The sequence below is a fragment of the Carcharodon carcharias genome, chromosome 4, assembly GCF_017639515.1.
Source record: "Carcharodon carcharias isolate sCarCar2 chromosome 4, sCarCar2.pri, whole genome shotgun sequence".
Lineage (NCBI taxonomy): Eukaryota > Metazoa > Chordata > Chondrichthyes > Lamniformes > Lamnidae > Carcharodon > Carcharodon carcharias.
In genome coordinates this window covers 56508574-56533127 of record NC_054470.1, presented here as the reverse complement: position 1 = coordinate 56533127, position 24554 = coordinate 56508574, and the positions used below count along the sequence as shown (strand labels likewise).

The window sequence follows — 24554 nt, the reverse complement described above, 5'->3', positions numbered from 1 at the left end:
CTATGTTAAATTAAAACCCTCCATCTACCAGTTAGACCTGTACAAAACAGATATCATGTGGGCTAACTGTAGCACAAGCACCTAGTCATATCCCAGACAGAATTTCATTTCAATTCAGTTTATTGCTTTGATTTTAAATTGTTTCGACATGTTAAGACTCATCCCTGTAATTATGCCAGGTTAAGTATGCCAGGTTAAGTAAGCACACCAATTAAACTGGAACCATGCTCTCTGGGGATATTACCTATTTTCAAAATACTTAATTCTAGATCTCATTTTCCCAATTCCACATGCCAGACAAATCAGACAAATAAAAGTTGAGTTCAAAGCCCAATGATTAGGTGTACTGAACCTTAAAACAAGTTTTAATTCCCTTCAACTTTTGTTTATTGATGTACTGAACATGAAAAAGTACAAATGATCCAAACACAATATAAGGAAAGAAACATGTACAGCCTCTTAAATACTCAAAAAAGAACATACATTCTATTCAACCAATGTAAATTTAGTCATACTTTACAACTTCAAATAAATACAGACTTACATTTTATTAAGTGCTATGATAAACATCGTAAAGTGAAGACCAATTCACATGCTTTCCCACTAATTTTGCTGCATTTAACTAGACTACAAATAGGCTATAGGCTAGAACATTCATGTAAACTATTGGCCTTAACATCTAACTGAAAGTAGTCTGTTTTTAAAGCTGCACACGGGTTATTTTGCAACCCTTTCTGTGCAAGGCCTGAAGATTAGTTCTAGATGACAGCAGAGTGGGTTAGCATGAAAACATGGGTGCACACTTTCACGTGCTTCACAGTATATGTACTTCAACTAGGCTGAGAATTTATAACTACAGTATTCAAAAGCAATAGCAAAGATAAATGTACAACTGTTATGCATAGCACATTGCTTGTTCTAAGGGGAAGAGCACATGAGCATTTCAGTTTACACAAAGCAGGACATTAACTACAGTTATCAGTGCACCTGGTCGAGGACTGCAATTCCACAACCAATTTGTTCTTAGAAGAATAAGTTAAGCTAGATGCTTCTCTGAAAATAGAGTTTTTCAAATTTATTCCTGTTATGATAAAGAACTGCTATATCTCCCCATAGTGATTTAAGCATTAATTGCAAATTTACTTCAACGTTTCAACAGGATATCTTCCTTTTTAGTATGAAAATGTAAGCATATTTGTTCAAACTGTGGCTTTACCCATTGTACCACAAATGCATATATAACAAAAGCAGTGTCACTATAGTTTTAAAGAGCTGCAACAAGACTATCTACAGACCAACAACAAACAAATCTGATGCACTGCAATTCTGGTCATTAGGACAACAAAACAAGTAAACTTCAAGTAATGTTAATGCAGTCTACAAGAAACAAAAAACATACAAAGCATTCAGGTTCTTTTAACAGCACTTGGCATGTAGTCAAAAACAAAAAGCAGAAAGGTCCATAACACAAGGACTTATTTACATTACACAATGCTCAGGTGCAGTCTATTATATTTTTGCATTTTCTAAATTTATTCCGACTGCTTTGAAATCTGTATTGCAAAGCAAATCCAATCATTTTCCACCGAATTCCAGCACAGACAATACAGCAGGAGAGTGTACATCACTAAACACCTTGAGCTTTAACAGAAGGGAATACTTTCAGGAAGAACATATTTCCCCCAATTTTCAATAATTGATATATTTGCATGCACTGTCTCAATGTTAAGCCTCTTTTTAATTCTTGAAATCACAATTAAACGTGAGCCATTTTGCCACAAATAACCAGGATGATCCACTGATTATACAAATGAAACCCACAGTGCCCATTGGTTCTACATCTTGGTAATACAAAGGTCTTCAAGGTAATCTCTACATCACAAGTCTTTCCAATAAATGCCAGCCACTGGAAATTTCCTGGTTTTAATTTTTCAAAAGCTCACTAGATGTCGTATGAAGAGATTCTCAAAGTAACCAAGTCAAAATATTTGTTCCAGGTCCTGTAAAAAGTTTCTCCAAATTTCTTTTATAAAAATAGATGCTTTTTTTTTAAACCCACTTCAGCAAAGAGGCTCTCTCTCTTTGGCAAGGTACTGTGTTACGAAAAGAAAGTTTTTCCAAGAACCTTACAATAAGGTATAATTGCAGCCCACCCTTTCCCAATCCAAAATCTTATCAAAATAAAACTTTACTTAACATGTAAATAAAGAAAACAAACGTAAACCAACATTTCTTTGAAACTGATCACTTAAATGCAATGAATTTAAAGGCAAATCAAATACTTGACCAAAATATATTTTCTTCTAAAAAAAAGAAATAAAGCCTCACAAATTCACTTTATGTACTCTGTTTCAAGGCAGTTGTGTAAAAATCTAGGAGTCTTTCTTCCTTCAGCTGAAACAGTTTCTTTTTAAAAGGTCCACCTCCTTCAAAAGGAGGTACTAGAATGTTTTGTGACAGGTAAAAAAACCCTGCACCTCTTGTCTATTTTCAAAACATAAAAGCTATGAAAGAAGATTTAATGCAAAGTTACCAGCAATATAAAACCCTCTCATATTCTTAGGATGCTAAATAGTCATACTTCTGTCTTAACACTGACTTACAAAGTCTTTGCACTAGTATATAAAGTTTTGCTTTAACATGTCTTTTTGAATAGCTATATAACAGTTATGTTACATATTAGGCTTTGTGCGTTTTGTTGGTTTTGAAGGAGACCTGCAGTACTCTGTCCCCTAGACGGTATCCATTTAAACTGGCTATTGCCATGGCTGCTTCATCATAGTTGGTCATAGTCACAAATCCAAAGCCTTTACACTTATTTGTGTTAAAGTCACGGATGACTTTCACATTGGTCACTGCACCAAATGGTCCAAACATTTGCCAAAGAATACTTTCATCTGCATCAGGTGCTAAATTGTAAACAAAGATACACCAGCCTGTTCCAGCATGCCCAGGGATATTGATGCCTGCCAAACTGGTCATTCCATCAATAGTCATTGGCGAAAACCTGCCAAAAATTAAGAAGCTACAATGGATCCTGATACATGACAGTAAAGTTGACATTAAAAAGACAATTTTAATATAACTACTTTACACTGGGACAAACAAGAGCTCCACATTTTTACCAAAAACATTGAATTATTGTGTGTGAACATCTTCAGACCCAGCTATGCAGACAAACAGTCAGAGTGACTCATTTACTGCCATTAGGGCAGACACAGTTACACAAAGTCCAGCTTTATAAATTTTAAGGTACATAAGTGTGTTAAACAAAATCGCTCATCAAGCAAACATATTTCTCAATGTTTTAGAAAACGCTTCAGTACTTAAAACTTAACCAAACAACTGGAGTCCAATTAAATATTTAAATAGAGGTGGGAATTTTGGGGTCAGAAAGAGTAAAATTTAGGTTGAACTCAAGTGCTGGAAAATTTGCACAGATTATGAAAAACGTCTGTTCAGTTAAATACAATCATCACTGATTTCACCCAATGGAATTGAGAAAAGGTGAGTCATAGATCTAAATCGATGTCTGTTTTCAATCCAAGAATGGAATTAGTGTTTCAAAAAAGTATTCTGCTTTTAGCTTCGAGTAATTTAACATGTTCAACCAAAATTGATTCATCCCCTCAAGACTTAAGGACTGCAATTTCTAAATATAGAAGTAAATCAAGAGGAAAAAATAGCCTCAATTAAAAAAGCATTGCTGGAAAATAGAGACAATTACCTCTTGACGCCATAAGCCATATTTAGAAGATTGTCCAACCTGCAAGAAACACATTTTACAATTCAGTTGTGCATAAAACACAGCCACTCCTCCCCCCATTCCAATGAATGCAAATGCAATTATTTTGAAACAAGCATCTCAGCTTCAAATGTTTACAAATAAATCTGGTATTCAAAGTATTTTAGTGCTATGTATTATCGAATAGATATTAAAAACTGAGGATCCCACAAGTTCCTGCCTTCACAAACATCTCAGCACTCATCTTCAAATAAGACTCATCATTGTGCTCAAAGAAATAGAGTGGGAAAGAGGAAGAGGGAAAGAAAAGGAGAAACCGTGATACATTAAGAAATTAGCTCCCTTGTATGCTCAGTGATCTCTTATTCAGTTATATAAAAAGCCTCCCAAGTTAGTTCTTTGATCAGGTTTAGCTTGCAGAGAACGAGCGACAAGGTGTGTAAATCAAGTTATAGCTCCAAGCTGAAGTTTTGTACATAGGAAGCTTAATTTCTTTTTGAAAGAATAAGAGCTACATTTATTGTAGATTAGACCATATATATTTGTTCCGCCTCCATACACAAATAGGATTTACCACTAGTGCAAAGACTTTTAACTAAACATCAAGACTTGCACATGCCAGCTTGCAATACTAATGGTGGTGATAGTCTGTTCAAATAGTTGAGATTTAAGACGGTATCACATTCAGTTTACCAATGGTGAGATTTAATGTGTCAAGCTGACACAGGGGGCTACCCCCAACATATGCAGTTCCTAATCAGATCAAAGTTTAAAAACCTAGATTGCAGTAATGTAGATTAGTTTGGAGCATGCTAATCTGGATCAGCAAATGGGAGTTAGCTGGTGAAAAGGTTTTAAGGTTTCACGTATTTATCTTGAATTTGGACAGTGTTTAACTAAATTACTGATTACAGATAATTCAATATTATTGTCAGTGGATACAAACTAGAAATCCCTGATCTATTGCATGAATAGATTAAGAAAAATATGCATTCAAGCAAAGCACCAGTCGATAAATTGCTGATGTTGCAGTGCAAGATTGAATCTCAACACAATATGATCTAGATAACCATGCCACATCTGGAGACTGTTGAAGCACCATATGGTCCTCCAGATGTTGGATCCCATCGTCTGAAATGAGAGAGCTTTAGAACCAAATTTTCTGATCAGTAGAGGGAATGATGTTTTTTTTTCCCAAAAAAAATTTCCAGTAAAGGTAGAATCTGCAATTCCTGCAAAACTAATGACTACTACTAAATTATGAATACTTGTTTGGGCAAAATACTTTTACATCAAATGGTCCATACTGAACCCATACTTTGTTAAAAGCTTCTGCTGATTGTGCAGGTTTAAGCAGTGATTTTGCATGAACTTGCATCAGGCAACTATATATGCAGATCTGCCTTCAGCTCCATGATTTGCATGCTATGTTGTAGAGAGATCCCTTTTCTCCCTAGATTAGCATATTAAAACCAAAGGAATTTGCAGTCCAGTGGGAGAAAACTTCATCTTAACTGGTAAAGACCAACATTAGAATTTCTCCATTCGGGAATGAAACCCAGCTACACATGCTCAACCAAGCTGCTTTCTGAAAGATCTTAAATATTTCTAAGGAACTCCATTATTTGAATAGTTCCTTTATATGAGCCCTAAATGCATTTTTCCATATTCTAGTAAGTCTCAGTATGCACCATATCCAAAAAATCATTTGCTCAAAATTTATTTTACTTCGCAATTTCATCTCTAGAAAAGGACAGACTTCACAACCAGTGGCAATCTAACTATTTTATGTACCATTTAATGGAAAACTTATTCTTCACTGGATTTTTCAGTTAGGATCAATGATCAGTCACATTTAGGGTGGTAAAAACTGGCAACAGGAGACTTTGAGAATCACAGGTTGATCAAAGTTTTCAGCTTGCCCTAGGACACAGTAAGGCAACCCATGCTGACTTTGTGGCATTACAGTACAACCTCCTTAAATGATACAAGTCATCAGGATAGCTTAGAGCAAAGCCTTCAATCCTCTCACTTGGAGCATCTCTTGCTGGTTTTGGAGGCTTGCAGGAAACCTAAAATTATAAATGCTTGCTATGTGTGTAAACTTGAGGTTGAAAATATTTGGAAACTGCTAAGGTTGCTCTATTCATTAGAGCCAGGGAAACCCATTTTAAATGCGGTTTTCCATTACATCAGCACAATGAGCTCCAAATTAGTTCTGATGTAAGGTCATCAGCCAAGCAGAAACATTAAATGCATCGCTCCCCCCACCAACTTGACTATTTCTGGCACTTTTTGTTTTATTCAATTTTTCAGCATCCAGTCTTTGCTATCGTTTCCAAAATCTACTGATTCATGACAATAATTTGCATCACAAATCCTAAATTGGATTTAGTTATCAAGGGAGGCCATGGAAAAGAAATTAGAACTTGCAGTTATTAACTGAAGAATTACTCCACAAAATTTCACTTTTTAAACAAAAAACTTTTACTGTCCAAGAGTTAAACAAAGCAAGCACTGCTAATTTAACCTACATTTTATAAACACATTAAAGCAATCCCAACAGGACATTCCCTGTTATTTTTGTTTCCACTTACGAGTTCCTCTATACTTCACAGCATCCAGGGTTCCTTCGCTACTTCTTGGGCCAAACCAAGGTATGCCACAGCTTCCAGCAATTCACCGACTCTCTTCAGTGTTATGGCTATTCTGAGGTATGAGGTTTCTTGGGGTCCTTCCAGTAGCATCTGGCTAAGCAACCCCTCAATTCTCCTTAAGCACTCATGACTGTGGACGCCCCAGGTCAAGCATGGGCTTCACAACTCTTGCTCAGTAACTCCAAACAAAATCAAAATACACTTGGGTTTTTGATAGCCTGTTGCTTCTCAAAACTGCTCTCAGGCTCAAAACTGCAATTTGAGAAAACACCCAGATAAATCCAAAACCCCCAAAAATTCCTCCCTGGAATCTATCCCCATGGCAACATGGCACACGTGGGATATCCAAGGTAGAGGTTCATTCATTATCTCCCATTCCCAAGCCTTGTTCTAGGAAGCCACGTGAATAATTTAAACCCCTTATGAAGGCAACTGTAGACATCTCATCGCCACTCAGACTCTAAGGGGCCACCCACTGTTGAATTTTTCCCACTTCCAACTCTGAACTTAAATAAACACAGGCCACACTTTGAATTGTGATTACTTTAGGTCCGTTTACCAGCCTCAGAAATCAAGTGCTTCCATTATCTTATATTTAAAACTTCAATTCCCAACTAAAGTTATATTCCCACAACTTGGGTTTTGCAACAAGGATAGAGTGCATAGATTCCCTAAAAAAGAAATTAGTTATACTAGCATATGTCTGATGTTTCCGCTTCTGAGATATAACACATCTGCAAAATTTTGGCATTACAATCTTAAAACCACAAATTAATTTAGCCAGAACAGGTAAAATCTCAAAACATTTAAAGTTGCATTGTTCAGTAACTGGAACACTAATGGCACAGAAGAAAGCACTTAAGATTCCTGGGGCATTAGGACCGATTCAAGATAGACAGGTTTCTCAACAGATCTGGGACCAATATCCTCACAAGGATGATAATTAGTGCTGCAAGAGGATAATTTGCTAAGAGAATCTGCACCAGGATGAAGAGGAGGAGAAAAACAAGGTGTACCGGGAGAGACATATCTTGAAATAGGAAAAATCAATCGGGCCAATGCAAACTGGTCAAGTTGGGTTTGGATGTCCGTTTAAGTAAATAAAGCTGGTGAGCTGCAGACACAAATCATTGTATGGCAATATGATATAGTGGCAATCACAGACCTGGCTCAAAGATAAGAGGATTAGAAAACTTATTCCTTAAATATCTTGTAGCAAGGAAAAGAGGGGTGGCAAAACTTTGATAGCATTGACAAAGAATTGTATAGCCGAAGGATCAAAAACAAAACTATATGCTTAGAATTACTACAGAAGGTATTACACTATTGGAGAGAGGAGAACAACATTGCAAGCAGATTGTAGAAAGACGCTATTATAGAATAGCGATCTTGGGTGGGGACTTCAATTATCCAAAAATACAGCAGCATAAGTGCAAAGAGGGGAGATATTCTAAAATGCATATGAGAAACTTCATGATCAGTGTTTCCAGCCTGACATACCAGCTCTGGAGAATGAAGGGGGAGGGAGGGGGTCAGTGGAGCATACTTCAGTGGGGAAGCATTGGGAACAGTAATCATAACACCAGGTCTACAATAGTTATGGAAAGGGCAAGAACAAATCAGGAGTAAAAGCACAACTGGAGGACGGCTAATTTCAGTGAATTGAAAAGAACCCAGGTGGATTGGAATCACAAATCAATAAGCAAAACAGTAATTGAACAATAGAGGATGGTTCAGGTACAGAGTAGACATTGCCATCAGGAGGAAAAGGAAGGGCATCTGAAGTGAGGGGTCCCTGGATGACTAGTGGTAGAAATTAAAATGAAATAGGGAAAAGAGGATGGCTATGACAAATAAGGTTCATAATATTAGTGAACAAAGTTGAATACAGAAGTGTAGAGATCTAAAAAAGGAATGAGGGCAAAACTATATGCAAATATATTAGCTGCTAGCAAAAAGGGATCCAAAATAATTTTATAGATGAAGCGGTAGCCCAAATAGATGGGAACAATAGGGACTAAAAAAATCTTGGAGAGGCAAAGAGGGCCTGGTTGAGGTACTAGAGGGGTATTACAGAAGAGGATGCTACCAAAGTGGCAGTAAAAGAAGGTACTGTAGCGGTGGTGATCTTGGATTGGATAAAAATTAAGAGCTGTTTAAAAGATTGGCCATTCCTCAGTGGTACAGAAAAAAGGCCGGAATGTTATCAGAAGGGATTAAGAGTGGATACTGTTGAGGCTCTAGCCACAACGGTGCAATCCTCCTGCAATATATTGTGTCTAGGCCTGAAGGATTGGAAATGTTATACCACCATTCAAATAAAAGGAGGGGGATAAACCTGGCATTTACAGGCTAGTTAGCCTAATAGTGTTGGGGAACAGGCAATCGGGACAAAATCTATTTGTACTTGGAAGGACATGGTCTAATAGGATGAAAGTCAGCACAAATTTGTCAAGGCAAACTATGTTCAACTAGATTTTAGCTCTTGGAAGAAACGGAGGGGGCTGATGAGTCGTGTGTTTGACATTTGTGGACTTTCAAAAAAAGGCATTTGATAAAAGTATTGGTGAGCAAAATTAAAGTCTGAGATTAAAAGGGATAACATGGTTATGAAATTGGCCCAAGGAGCAGAAGGCAGAGAGTAGCAGTGAAGGACTGTTTTCCCAGACCAAGTTTACAGTAGTATCCCCCAAGGTGTCAGTATTGGGACCTCTGCTGTTTAATATATTAAAAGACCTGGACTACAGCACATATCAAATTGTGGAGGTAACATGAAATGCAAAAGCAGTAAACCACGAGCTGATTGGTAACAGACTGATGAAAATGATCAGAACACATGGCAGGTGAAAATTAACAAGTGTGAAGTGAGACATTTTGATAGGAAGAATAAGGAGGCAAAGTAATCTAAAACGGTATAATTTTTAAGAAGGTTCAGGAACAGTAATCTGGGTGTGTATGTACATAAATCTTTGAAAGGTGGCAGAACTTGTGAAAGCTGCTAAAGCATTGGGATCCTTAACTTCATGGATAGAGGCGTTTTATAGATGCAGGGAGTTATGCCAAACCCATTTTTATATATAATGCTGGCTAGACCTCAGCTGAGTGTTATATTGAATTCTGGGCACCACATTTTAGAAAGGACATCTTAGCCTTAGCTGGGGTAAGATTTACTTGAATGGCAACAAGTGAGGAATCTCCACTATGGTGAGACTAGAGAAACTGAGATTGGTCTCCTTAAGAGCAGAGCAGGTTATGAGTTTTCAAAAGTGTCCAAAAGGTTTTGGTAAGAGTAAATAAGAAACTATTTCTGCTGGCAAAAAAAGGGTCAGTAACCAGAGGACACAGATTTAAGGTAATTTGGCAAAAGCAACAAGGTAAAAATTGTTTTAGCAGGAAGTTGGGATCTGGGATGCACTGCCTGAAAAGGGTGGTGAAAGCAGATTAAATAGTAACTTTCAAAAAGGGAATTAGATAAACATTTGAAGGGGGAAAGAATTACAAGACTATGGGGTAATAGCAGGGAAGTGAGACTAATTGCATAGCATTGAAGAGCTAGCACAGGAACAATGGGCCAAATGGTCTGCTGCATTATAATTTTCCAAGGAAAATAGTGGTCCAATGCCAACTGATGAACCTTTTCTTCAGCGGTTCCACATAGGCAAACTGTACAACATGCCATATCCCTGAAAAGTTCAAATTCTATTTGGTTCACCACCACCTTCAGGCAAAAATGAGGATGGACAACGCATGCTGCCTTGCCAGCAACACAAGTGCCATGAATGAATAAAAAAAATTGAATCCATCATGACAGATCTGCTCCAATGGGTATGCTGCTTCCACTGGAGCACAGCTGAAGACTTAAGTGCAGCCTCTTCTGCACCAATTCCTCCAAACGGAAATGTAACTTTTAAACTGAACACAGTGACAGGAGGATAATCATTTTCAGAGGAAAGATTTCTGTACTTGCTTCTGAAACCAGAGAGTACTTGCTTCTGAAACCAGAGAGTTAACAAAGAGTGCCTGATCACAACATGGAGAAAACCTGCTTTCCTAGTGCTGAGTAAAGAACAATTAGAAAATCACCACATGTTGAAAGCATTAGAGAACTCTTTCTTCAACAAAGATCAGTGGTTTGAAAGATAGATTATGTATCCCCATACACACAGCATGGGGGGGGGGGGGGGGGGAGCGGTTATAGGTTTGCTTTAGTTTTTTTTTTAAAAAAGATATCTAGAATCATGGGGTGGAAATTAACAGCCCCTCCCATCAGCTGGATTTTCCAGTCCCACCGAAGGAAATGGACTTCTGAACAGATTGCCACATTCTGGCCCCAACCCTGCCATACAGAACTATAAAATTCCGTCCACAGAATAGTTACAGCACAAGAGGCAGTATGGCTCATTATATCCATACCAGCTTTCTGCAAGAGCAACCCAGCTAGTCCTACCTCACTTTTTCCCTGTAGCCCTGCAAATCTTTACTCTTCCCAAGTATCTATCCAATTACCTTTTGAAAGCCAGCATTGAATTTATCTCCATAACATTCCAGATCCTAACGACTCACTTCATAAAGTTTTGCAAATGAGATGAGGAGAAATTTCTTCACCCAGAGAGTGATGAGCCTGTGGAATTCATTACCACAGAAAGTAGTTGAGGCCAAAGCATTGTATGTTTTCAAGGAGTTAGATATAGCTCGAGGCAAAAGGGATCAAAGGATATGGGGAGAAAGCAGGAGCAGGCTATTGAGTTGGATGATCAGCCATGATCATAATGAATGGCAGAGCAGGCTTGAAGGGCTGAATGGCCTACTCCAGCTCCTAGTTTCTAGACTGTTTCCGATTACTCTGCCAATCACTTTAAATTGGTGTCCTCTGGTTCTCTATTGTTACATCAATGGGACCAGTTTCTCCCTAGCTGCTCTTATCCATACCTCTGAACGTTTCTAATAAAACTCAAGCTTCAAATGAACCTCAGCTTCTCCAATCTATCAGAATTCCAGTCCCTCACCCCTAGAACCATTATCATAAATCTTTTCCGCACCTTCTCTAACGCCTTCACATCCTTTCCAAGTGTTGTGCCCAAAACTGGACAGTATGCCAGCTGAAGCTGAACCACAATCTTTTGTACAGGTTTGTCATAGAATCACAGAATTGTTACATGTAGGAGGGCATTCGGCCCATCATGTCTGCACCTGCTGAGCATTTTAACTTAGTGCTAATATCTTGCCTTTTCACTGTAACCCTGCGCGTTGTTTCTATTTAGATCATCCAATGCCCTCTTGAATGCCTCAATTGAACCTGCCTCCACCATACTTCTAGGCAGTACATTCCAAACCCCAACTACTCAAAAGATTTTTCTCATCTTGCATTTGCTTCTTTTGCAAAATACTTTAAAATTGTGCCCTCTGGTTCTCGACCCATTTACGAGTAAGAAGTTTCTCCCCATCTACTCTGTCCATACACATGATTTTGAAAACTTCTACCAAGTCTCCTCTTAGCCTTCTCCTCTCCAAGGAGAACAGTTCCAACTTCTCCAATTTTCCTAACAACTGAAGTGTCTCATCCCTGGAACCATTCTCGTAAACCTCTTCTGCACTCTCTCCAATGTGTTTACATCCTTCCTACTGTGTGGCACCCCGAACTGTACCAATGCTCCAGCTGAGGTTAAACAAGTTCATCATAACCTTCCTGCTCTTGAATTCTTTATGCACCTATTAATGAAGCCTAAAATACTGTATGCTTTAGTAAGAGCTCTACCCATCCTGCCACCTTTAATGACTTATGTACATATACACCCAGGTCTCTCTGCTCCTGCACACACTTTAGAATAGTATCCTTTATTTTATACTCTCTCTCTCTCAATGTTCTTTGTACCAAAGTGATCACCTCACACTTAATTTGCTACCTATCTGTCCACTCCACCAATGTGTCAACGTCCTTTTGAAGTTCTCCTCAGTTTACAATTCTCTCAATTTTTGTGTCATCCGCAAACTTTGAAATTGTCCCCGGCACACCAGGATCTCCATTTCAAACCTTCCTTCAGCCCAAAAAAAATACACATTAACCATTTGTTTCCTATCTCAGCCAATTTTGTATGCAAGTTGTTACTGTCCCTTTTATTCCATGACCTATAACTTGCCTCAAATTTGTTGTGTAGCACTGTATCAAACTACTTTTGGAAGTCCATGTACACCACATCAATGGCCTCTCTCTCATCAACCATCTCTTACCTCTTCAAAAACTCCAGCTAGTTGGACACGACTTTTCTTTAACAAATCCATGCTGACTCTTCCGAATCAATCCATATTTTTCCATGTGTCTATTAATTCTCTCCTGTATAAATGTTTCTAGAAGATTCCCCATTGAAGTTAAACTGACTGGTCTGTAATTGCAGGGCAGATTTTTTACAACCTTTGTTGAACAAGGACATAATGTTCACAATTCTCCAGTCCTCCAGCACCTCCCCTGAATCCAGGGAACATTGAAAGATAATTGCCAGTGCCCCTGCAATTTCCACTCTGTTCCTTCAATATTCTTGGATGCCTCTTATCCTGTCCCAGTGTCTGATCAACTGTAAGTGCCAACAGCTTATCCAATACCACCTCCTTGTCAATTTTAAACCCTTTTAGTGACTGAGTTTCCTCCTGTCACCATGGTCTGGGGAGCATCTGCCTCACAGGTAAAGACAGATGCAAAGTATTCAACACCTCAAGCCATGCTTCTTGCCTCTGTGTAAATCCCCTTTTCGGTCCCTAATAGGCCCTACTCCTCCTTTTACCACCCTTTTACTACAGATGTGCTTTGAGTACTTTGGGATTTCCTTTTACATTAGCTGCTATATAACTTCTATACCTCTGTATTCCAAGTCTCTGCAGGATCCCAACTCTTAGCAACCACTTGCTCAACCTGTCCTGCCACCTTTGTGATTTGAGCACACATCATCACCAGGTCCCTTTACTCTTGCATCCCCTTTAAGCTTATATTGTCTCACCTCATTCTTCCCAAAGTTTCAATTCACTGTATCAAATTTCATCTGTCAAAGGTCTGCTCATTTCATTAGCCTATGTCCACTTGAAATTTAGCACCATTCTCCTCAGTTCACATTACACCCAAGTTTTGTGTCCTCCACAAATTTTGAAATTGTGCCCTGTATGCCCAAGTCTAGATCATTAACATGACCAAGAAATGCTGTGGTCCTTGGTCCTAATTCCTCTTAGTGAATCCCACTAAACACCATTCTCCACTATTGTTTCCTGTTAATCAGCTGATTTCATATCCATTTTGGTGCTGTCTCTTCTGTAGCATGTACTTTGACTTTGCTGACAAGTCTATATGTGCCACTTTATCAAACACTTTTGCAAGTCTATGTACACCACATCACCCATATTACTCTCATCAGCCTAGTATCCTCTATCCAAACCCTTGATTCCCTTTCTGTCCAAAAATCTATCAGTCTGTCTTGAATATACTCAAGAACTGAGCATCCACAACTCTCTGGGGTAGACAATTCCAAAAGATTCATAACCCTGAGTGAAGAAATTTTGGATCTCAAAATGGCCAACCCCTTATCCTAAGACTACGTCCCAAGTTTTAAACTCGCCAACTTGGGGAAGCAGCATCTCAACACCCACCCTGTTAAGCCCTCCAAAGAATTTTAGGTTTCAAAGATTATCAGTTCTCATTCTTCTAAACTCCAGAGAATATAGCCCCACTCTACTCACTCATCTCATCTCATAGGAGGACCTCAACCAAAGTATACCTTTCTTTAGTAATGTGTATGGTTCTGGTTAAATTACCCAGAGACGTGGTCTAACAAAGCCTTATATAAAGTTGCAGCAAGACTTGTAGGCTTTTTGCAAGGGATTAGAGTCTAACATGATCTTTTAACTTCCTGCTGCATCTGCATGCCAGCTATCAACAATGGTGACATGGCAAAATATTTGCCAGCAATTAAACTGTCATCTTTCAAATCTGTTGTGGTAGGATCTTGTTTGCTTAATTATATATTTCCCACAATGAAATCTACAAATGGAGATCTACAATTTGGGAGGACATTGGCTGTCACATTAGTAAGCAACAGGAAGTTCATTCCTTATGCTGATAAAGTGTTAGGTAGGTGTATAATTTGGATTAGTTTTATTTTACCCAATCTCCATTCGGGTTGCTAGCTAATACACAAAGCAGTTAGAAAAATGTGATAAGAAGAAAATCTGAAGGCTATCTACCACTATTTGTCCTATTCTGGCATCCAACAACAGAAGCAATTTAAATCGGAAGACTGCGCTTGAACATTCACCTGGCAAAAAAAAGAATTCAAGAGTATTCAATTCAACTCACAAAGCAAATACATGGTAAGTTTAGAGGAGAAATGTTGAAACCTGGGGGTTTATCCTGAGGAAGCTGCAAAGGTGTATAATTTGTTTCTCTCCTCCTCACCCCAACACCAATTTCTTTCCAAGTCAGCAAAGTCCTCTTGTACAAGAGGCCATGAGCATTTGACCTTCACCTCAGTTAGATACAGTGCATCTGAAGTTATTAGTATTCCCAATAAATGTTGACTGGCATCTATGGGCCATTGCAACAAGATATATTAAGGTCACTAACTTTTTATTCCCAGTTGAAGAACTTCAGGAAATCAAAAAGGATGAGGGCATACTATGTTAATGTCACTTTGTGTCGACATTGGCATTGGTTGGTTCAGTGCTGATCAGAGTCAGAGAGCCAGTGCTTCAAGTTGATACTGAGACTCAATACATTCACTCTTAAGTTAAGCAAGATGCATTCATTCTGGAACTGCCTGTATGTGGGTGTCTCTAATTAGAGAAATCCAGCTCAAGATGATTTTGAAGCTAGTTCGTCAAGCCTTATAATACATTTACATCAAGCTTCAACAGTTAGACTGTAAATCTAGAAATAAGTTCCCTTACAGGAAGGAATATGCAGATTTGCTTCTTTTTAAAAAATATATATTTATATAAAAGACAAGCAACTGGTATTAACCATAGCCAACATGATTATGGTCAGCCAATAGAACAAATATTAAAATGATTCACAAGAAAGTTGATTTAGTGACTTCCTCAGCATAACAGGACCAAAAGCGATGGTATGAGTACCAAAGGGAGGAGATAAACACAAGTACACAAATACATATTTCGAGACTGCGATGGCTCAACTGCCATCTGCCAGTCTGCGCTCAGACTTCCATCCTCTGGTTTGCAATTCCAGACAGATTCCTCCAGAATCTAGTGGAGTCAAACTAGCCTTAAAATGCAAACATAGAACTACAAACTATTATAGCTGAACCACAAAGTGTAGTGCCAGCAGGAAATGCATCATAATGAAAAATATGAAACCTCCGATTTCTTGCTATGTACTTGCATGGGAGTGCTGGGTCACAATCACTAATAATTTGTCCTTTTATAAAATTCAGCCATACACATCAGTGCACAAACCGATTTAAAAATAAACACGTTGCTCCAAAATTTTGACAAATACCAAAATCACAGATCACAATCTTCCACCAGTTGTTACATTTAGACTCATTTTCCCAAGCACACCAGTTATTTTTCAAGTTCATTGTAGATAGTAAATACAAAAGCAAGGCTTTAAAGGCATCAGGTCAGAAGAGGAATACGCAGAAAATCAGCCATGCACAAGATAAATTCTTAACACAATTTAAAAAGCAAGTTCCTTATCTATTCAATATTCATATCCAAATGAATCAGGTTAAACCAAGAAACAAAGCTTTAACATGACAATTATTTTTAAAACAACATCTCACATAGTAACTAAAGGGTGAAGAAATGAAGCCAAGTCTGAAAATTCAGGCTCAGTTACATTATAATCAATTAATCTTGGATGAATGATATATTTTGGTTGGGCAGAAGAACAAAAAGGTCAAACCAGACTATTGGCAAGTATTGTGACCATAACTTAGGAATATCAACCTTTACTGCCAAGCACTAAATTTAATGGCCAAAGGCAACAGAATTCAGGCTAAGGAGGGTGTTCTTAGATTTGATCCTCTGCTTACAAGTGTAACACTGTTAGCAGCAGTCAGGTGTAAAGGGTTAGACAGAGCCAGAAACAAGCATGAAGTCATTCAATAGCATCAGTATAATTAATAAGCAGCATCACAACTAAGTACAGTGACACTAGATCATCCCCAGCAGGAGCATAAACTAAAGCCTAGACTGGCAACTAAGACCAACACTTTGCCATTAGTTATTTAGTTTGAGCAATCAAACATCTCAGCCAATATAGATTTACTCAGCTGCAACAATAGGAACTAAAACCTATGATTACTGGTTGCCACTAAGGATCTATTACTTCCAGATCTTGGAGCTGGTTTAAAGGACTAACTGAAATAGAATTAACCAGAGCAACCAAAGCAACATATACACCCACTAATCAACTTTGGAATGTCGTAATCAAAATACTGTACACTTTCAGAAAGCAGACTGAAGTTGAAAGGTGGCCCAACAGCAATCAATATTTAACAAAAATGAATACTATTAGTAACATAAGAGGATCAATTGAGTAATGAACATTTCCTGCCAAAAATTACAGACAGCAGCTGTTGGAGGGACACTGGGCAGGTAAAGGGCACGCGTACTGTCGACAGCATCAAAATGTATACTTCTCCAGTGTCTTTTCCTGGATGACACTTATACATAGAGACTAAACAAAAAAATGATTAGTCAGAGTTGAGAATATTTCTTCTACTCAGAACTGATAGTAAAAAATAAAAACACTGAAGTCAGAGGCAATAGCATTAGAACAAACAAATTACTGGGAGTAGTCAAGTATGGCCCAATTTTATAACAAAATGGCAGTAAGCCATCGTCAAACTATATGCTTCACCATCAGCTGGGCATCAAGACCACACCTTTGTCCATATTTCACTTTCAACATTTGGTACATCTTAGGTTCATATTAATATACTGACTTTAAGGTCACAGTCACGTGTTGAAAACTGATTTCTGCAGCCAGTTTTACTTTATTGATAAAGTAAAACTCTTGGTAAACTCCATGAAGCATCTGCTCTTAATTGGTGTTAAACAGTTTTTAAATTGCAACAGTGCCTAATGGCAGCATTTACATACCTTAGCCTTTGTGCCTGATGATGAAGAGGCCCTGGGTATCGTCTATTTGGGGACTGATACAGCTGAGATAGGATTGCCTGGTTGGTTTTCTGACTTGGATTGTTGGCAAACTTAACAGTGATTGGTTCTGTTGCACCTGGAGGCTTCTGCCCATTCAAACCTTTGATTGCTTCCTCAGCTTCCACTCTCTTGTCAAACCGAATGAAACCAACACCCCTGGACACCCCTATAAAGATGCAGGCCCAATTAATAATCCATGTTTAATTCACCACTCTTTTCCTCAATTATAGTTCAATGATCTGAACAATTAGAATTGGCAGATGCAATTGGTTAATTGTCCAGGTCTTCTGCTGAAATTGCACCGAAAGCAAAAATAATTAGAAAAGATATTAGGAAATTGGGGGGGGGGGAGGGGGGGGGGGGGGGGGGGGGGGGAAAGAGGAAAGAGGAGGAGATAAAAAAAAGCAGTAAAGTGCAGCTGGAATTTAGAGATTCCTAACTTTACAAATCAAGAGTTAATTTACTTCATCAGACCCCAAACACTGATTTCTGCAATAGCTCCAAATCGAACAGCCAAGTTTTCTAGCTGCTATCAGAACAGACTGCTTTTTTTTTTTAAGCAAAAACTTATAACAATGTAATGTCTCAAACAGATAAAGGTGGTCAACTTAGCAGCACAGTTAAATATTTTGTGGCAACATGATCAACAGACATTTTAGCCTACCAAATGCACGTTTGGAACATGAGTTTCATATCTGATACAAGTAAGAAAATTAAGATTTTCTCTACCCACACAAAATATTATTGCAGGAAAAAGGGAAGGTTCTTTATTCTCTTTCTCTCCTCCCCCCCCCCCACACTTATACACAAGGCGGCTTACATCAACCAAAACATACTTTTATTTTGAAACCCTGATATCGTGCCAGGTCCTAGTCAAATCTCAACTTTCAAATTCATTTTATCAGAATCTGAAAACAAAAGTGGAATATCACCTTGATTTCACAACCAAATGGATAAAATTCACAACTGTTAAGGTGATCATGTTGCACAAAAAAATTACATTAATTCAGCATTCAACTCATCCAACCTCTATTTTCAGCACTTCAGTACCACAGTAATCTAGACTGAACATTTCCTGAAGTTCTAGACAAAATAAGACTTCAGTAACGCATACAGATTCTGATGCACATGATAAACTGTGCCAAATCTGTACTGTCCTTTTGAGCTGGCTTTAAACCAGGTCCCAATCAGATGATTGGAAAAGGTCCACTGTAAAACAGTTTCAACCTAGTTCCTCGTATTAAAAGGACAATAAAATCCACGATACACCACTAAAAGGGCAGATTGACTACAAGGAAGGCTGGTGAGATTTACAATTTAAAGATGGAGTTAAGTTTTGCCAGGGTTCAACTTCTTTACCTGCCAAGACATGTAGAATGCCCTACATAACTGAAGCAACTCCAGAGACTCAAAAATACATTAGAAATGCAGTGCAAATAGTTGTACAAGTTGCAATTAAAGATCTCTGCCTTTATATAAAACAGTATCATTAGCACATATATAAGCACAACAGACATACATTACTAAATTACAAGTGTCAACTAAAGCTCTAAACCTAATATTTTGTTCTTGTACACTGGTACTTAAATTGAGTTTTACACTGGTCATCTTTGCCACTAATTGCAAACCTCATGTATTTTAAATAGTAAACCTCATGCATTTTAATAGTATGATTCAATCTGAAAAACAGCAGGCTCACATCTTTAGATCTCTTTCTATTCAATTTCCTGCTTTGACAGATCCCTCATTGGCAGTAGCAAAGGCAAGGAAGCATGATGTACAATGCCCAAGAGATCAAAATCACCTAGAATGTATTCAAGCATACACTCATCACCTAAAACCATGCAACTGAAGTCCAGCATAAAAAGTACTGATAAGGGTGTGCACATACAGAAAAGTGCTCAAAGGTTGTGCTGCATGTGTGACCAATGAAGTGCTAGTATCTAGAGACTGCATCTTGAAAGGTTTCCTCTTTATCCTAGACAGACATTGCAATGGTTCTAGAATGTGCAACATTAATCTCAAATGAAAAATAAACAAACAAACAATGTTCACCAGGTATTCTGCAAGTCTAGGAATACCAGTCAAATGGATGATGAATATTAGACTATCCCTGAAAATTAAATTACAACGTAACGATTAAAGGTGAGGAAAATACCAGTGGTTAAGAAACAGAACTTGCGTTTATATACCACCTTTAATGCAGTAAAGCAATTAGTGATACAAGGGGTACTACAGATTACCTTTTTATATTTTAAAATATACGGTGCAACTTTGGGCAATGACCTCGACTAGACAGATCAGCTGTATGAAAACTACTGCAAAAATGTTAAAATCGACATTCCAAAACATGTATCCACAAAAATACCAACAACTGCAGAGGCTGCTAATAAGTAGCTAGCTTAAATTAAATTTTGCCACATTCAGGTATCAGTCAACATGGGGAAGCTACATTCAAACCAGGTCTAAGCTGCTAACTTCATACAGATGCTCAGTTTACCATGCAGAGAGCCTTGAAGTTTATTTAACCAAATGTTCCCATTTAAGGGGATCATTTCAACTAATGAGTGTGCCCTCATAATGGGAAAGCCACTAGTGCTCCAAAGGTATAATTTCATAGTCATTGTGATGAGCAAATCACCTACTCCTATTAGAGCACTCTAGGTTCTGAGCCAATATTTCTGTTCAAGAGGCAGGAGCACACAAAACTATTCAGTTTAAATTCAAGGAACTCTAAAGTAGAAGGGAAATAGTTTATACATGGAAGCTGCACAAATATTAGCCTGTTTCCCATTTGTTCAAATCATGTAAACATCAATTGTCCAGAGCAAACAAAAATCAAGAGATGGGTAACTGGCCCAATGTTAAGGTCAGCAGCAAGGCAGGAGATCGAGAATACATTGAAGTGGGTAAATTACTCCATATAGTAACCATGTAGACACTGAGAACAGGGTGATTACTGTACCCAAACACTAGAACCATGGCCTGAGTGTGGATGTGGACGGGGAGGGGGGGGGGGGTGGGAAATGGGGTGGAATGGACAAAGACTGGTCATAAACAGACCAAGAATCCCTACAAAATACTTTTCAGCAAAAAGGACTACATTGTGACCATTACCATAATATTTCAAGGATGATTATGACATGGTCAGTTTAGCCACCTCTTTCATGTCCCCTTCTCCACCAAGCCAAGCTGCCTCCCCATGCCTTTGCCTTGAACTTCATTTATTTCCTCTCCCCTACTGTCGCTGTCCTCCCCAAAAAAATGCCATCCTTGACCCCTGTTCTCACACTCCCACGCCATCTCCAAAGTCCTTGAATGTGCACTCACCTCTAGCGGTCTTGGGCCCAAAATCTGGAATTCCCTTCCTAAGCCTCTCTTTTAAGAGAAATTCTTCATCTTTGAGAAAGCTTTGTTACCTGTCCAAATATCTCATCTCAGTATTATCTTTTTTGTCTGGTTACAGTCCTCTGAAGCTTCTTTATGACATTTACTGCATTCAATGTGCTATATAAATACAAGCTGGCGTTGGCAACCTTACCCTATGGTGTTGCAGGAATGCAAGGTAAGCCAGGTGAAACAATTATAATCAACTAATATACCCTCTGGCATGGCAATTTCACTTGATTCACTAGTCATGGCTATACCTTCTCTACCATACACTTAAATTACTGCACTTAACTTGTTTAGGGAATTTCTGTATGATAGTGAACACATTGGAGAAAGAATTTGAGTCTGATTTTAATTTTAAAAAAATCACAACTTGCTTTCCCTTCCCCTGCAATCTACAGACTTAGTCAAATCTTGGTATAAACCCAAAAATTTACTTTACTGCCTCTACCACAGGGCTTTAACCCTTCATTTACAAGTTCAAAAAATTGGTCAAATAAATGAACACTAGTTCTAGTTCAGAATGGTGATATACACATCAGAAAGTGCAGTGAGTTTTATTAATTAGCCTGCCTATAGTTGCTACAACTGGCTTCTCAAATGGAATGGATCAAACCGCATCCAGATTGTAGCCTTCATAGGTGCAAAGTGGGGTGGTATCAACTGTATATTGCAAAGACCTCCACAGATATATGTTAAGGAATAGATGGACAATCAGGTTATGATGGACTGCAATTTGTGTCACAAGCTGATCAATGCAAATGGTGATCAGCGCCTGCTTGATCACCACTGATACTACTGGACTTGATGTTCACCTGAAAAGTGTCTGTCTCCGTACTCTCCACAAGATCAACGCAGCAACTCATCCAAGCTTACTTGACAGTACTTTCTAACCCCACTTTGCCTCTTCCCAAATTATCAAGAATCATGTGTCACCAGCTCTCAACTTACACAATGCCTTACAGGCTGCTCCTTCATAGTTACTTGGTCAAAGCCCTAGAATTCTCTACCCAACAGTTGCAGGGGTACAAAGATCACCAGCAGTTTGGAGCAGTGCTGCAGCTTTCTCAAAATTAGCAATGGACAATAAATTCAGCCATGCCAGCTTAACTGCACATATTTGTTTTTGTGGATTAAGACAATTGTGCAAGTTGTTCCTGGGCAAAAAACAATTTATACAACGAATGCAAGGTTTAAGACTGCTAACAGTCAAAACAACATACAGTTTAAATCATTATATACACAAGGTGATGACAAAGATCATTTAAAAAGGTGCAGCATTCCATTCATCACAATAGTTTGTGCAGACAGAGGAACGCCTGGAAAGCCAAAAAACTCAACATACACCTAGTCGGCAGCTGATCTTCAAAACTTGCTGGTTTTCGTGTCCTACTATCCCCCTAACATTCTCCCATTTTATTCCCTAATGCAGGTGCCATGTTTAGTACCTAGTTAGATCTACCCACCATTGGCCCCTTCTGCAAAACTTGTGGAATGTTTGAACTTTGCACTAGGGGTCCTGCCCAAAGCACAATAGCCAAGACTTGAACAAAGCACTTCAAAACCAGTGTCTGGCTTTACATTCCAACAAAACAGCAAAATTCCCACATAAACCATTTGAGGCTCCACCCCCACCACCGTTCACTGATGCCTTTATTTTAAGCAACTTACTACTTTATGCCTCTCAAAACCCTCGTTTCCTCCCAAGTTCCGTGATAGATTCTTCAGAAGGAAAACATCTCAACCATCGCACTCAGCAATATTCTAGAAAATGTCAATGCCCGAGCACCATCTTCCCAATTTCTCTGGTTTTGAGTCTTTGCAGCTTCACCCCACATCTTAGTATTACCTCACTTCTTCCCTCAACTGCAACTTCTAATCTGGACAACCTGAGGGGAATTTCGTTATCCAGTCCCTGGAATCTGAAATGTCTAGCCCTGTAACAATCCACAGCTCTGCATTTCAAGAGTTATCCAATCAATCATTCTAATATTTATGCTGGTCCACCTCCTCAGCCAACTTATCCCAACAAACCCAATACCAGCAATCGAGGGCAGAGTTGCTAGAATCAAAAAATTCTTAACTATTTCTCCAGGAAGCTTTATTGAATGCATTCTAGAACTAAGGTGGCAAGCTATACTAGATTTAGTAATGTATAAGGAGCCAGATTTGGTAAACAAACTAACAGTAAAGAGCAGATTTCCAGTAATCATACTGTAGCCAAATTTGATGTTTACCTTGTTCAGGCTTCACAGTTAAGATTTTACATTTTACAAGGCTAACTAATCAGGGTGACAGAGGCAGACAACAGCAACTGATCAAAACTGTCATCAGGAAAATTACAGATGAACAGTGGGAGGTGTTCAAAAAAATTACAAGTTTAACAGGGCCAGTGTATACCCACAACTGTCAAGGAGGTTAACTTATCAAATAAAACCACCATGGCGTTATCCAGATTTAGGCTCAGCTGCTCCTTATCCGGGTGCGAAATGGAGGCCAGGGGGCTGGCTACCACCTTATTCCCCGTGGGAGCCTTCGTATCCGTGCCCAGGGACCACACTGCTCGAGTATGAGTGCCCAAAAGTTAAAAAAATAAAGTCAGGAGCTTGGCTGTGGTGTGGCGCCTCTGATGACTTGACAGCTTCAGTCCTGGGGTGGGTGTTTAGTAACGTCCTGATTTATAAAGCTGCACATTTAATACTCAAACGCGATTATACGGCCTATAAAAGTGGGCAGCTTCTTGGTGATCGTCTGTAATGTATGCAGATGTTTTTCATGCGGAAAAACAAACTCTAATCACTATGGTTTAACAACATGTATTTACATAGCACCTTAAAATGTCCCAAGACACCTCATAGGAGTGTTATCAAACAAAACTGGATACTGAGCCACATACGGCAATATTAGAGCAGATGACCAAAAGCTTGATCAAAGGAGAGGTTTTAAGAAGTGTCTTTAAAAGAGAGGAGAATTCCAGATCTTGTGGACTTAGCAATCAAAACCAGGTCAACCAAAGGATGGCGAATATTTGGAATTTTCTAGCCTAGTGGACATTCAGTTGATGTGCACATTCAAGACAGAAGTCAATACATTTTTGGAAACTAAGGGAAATCGAAGGATATAGGTTTTGTGCAGATTTCCAGCATCCGCAGTATTTTGCTTTTATCAATTAATGGTGGCATGATTTTAAAATTGGGATGCTCTAGGCTAGAAATGGAAGAGTGCAGAAGTCGTGGAGAGTTGTAGGACTGGAAGAGGTCACAGAGATAGCTAAGGGCAAGGCCATGGAGGATTGGAAATCAAGTCTGAATACAAGAACATGAAAATAAGAACAAAAGTAGCCATTTGGCCTTCTGAGTCTGCTCCTCCATTCATAAAGTCATAGCTGATTTATCTCAATTCCACCTTCCTGCACAAACCCTATAATTCTCAATTCCCTTAGTATCCAAGAATGTATTGATCTCCATCTTGAATATGTACATCAACTGAATATCCACAGCTCTCTAGGCTAGAAAATTCCAAAGATTCACCATTCTTTGAAGATATTTCTCCTCACTGCAGTCCCAAATTGCCTGGGCTTTTTTTTTAAACTCCCCCCA

General features: G+C 38.6%; 1 protein-coding gene across 8 annotated transcripts in view; it reads right to left on the bottom strand.

The window, feature by feature from the left end:
- Nucleotides 1–2679: 2679 nt before the first annotated feature.
- The window catches only part of elavl2 (ELAV like neuron-specific RNA binding protein 2), a 77360-nt gene continuing 55485 nt past the window's right edge, over nucleotides 2680–24554 (bottom strand). For 3 of the 8 annotated variants that reach the window (XM_041186165.1, XM_041186166.1, XM_041186170.1), the window contains exons 5-7: nucleotides 17506–17731; nucleotides 3728–3766; nucleotides 2680–3007 (exon numbers count right to left, since the gene is read on the bottom strand). In XM_041186165.1, the coding sequence (XP_041042099.1) occupies nucleotides 2680–3007; nucleotides 3728–3766; nucleotides 17506–17731 (593 nt within the window). Of the gene's footprint in view, nucleotides 3026–3727; nucleotides 3767–17505; nucleotides 17732–22421; nucleotides 22431–24554 lie in introns of all 8 variants that reach the window. The other 5 variants (XM_041186163.1, XM_041186164.1, XM_041186171.1 and 2 more) reach the window with 4 other exon arrangements.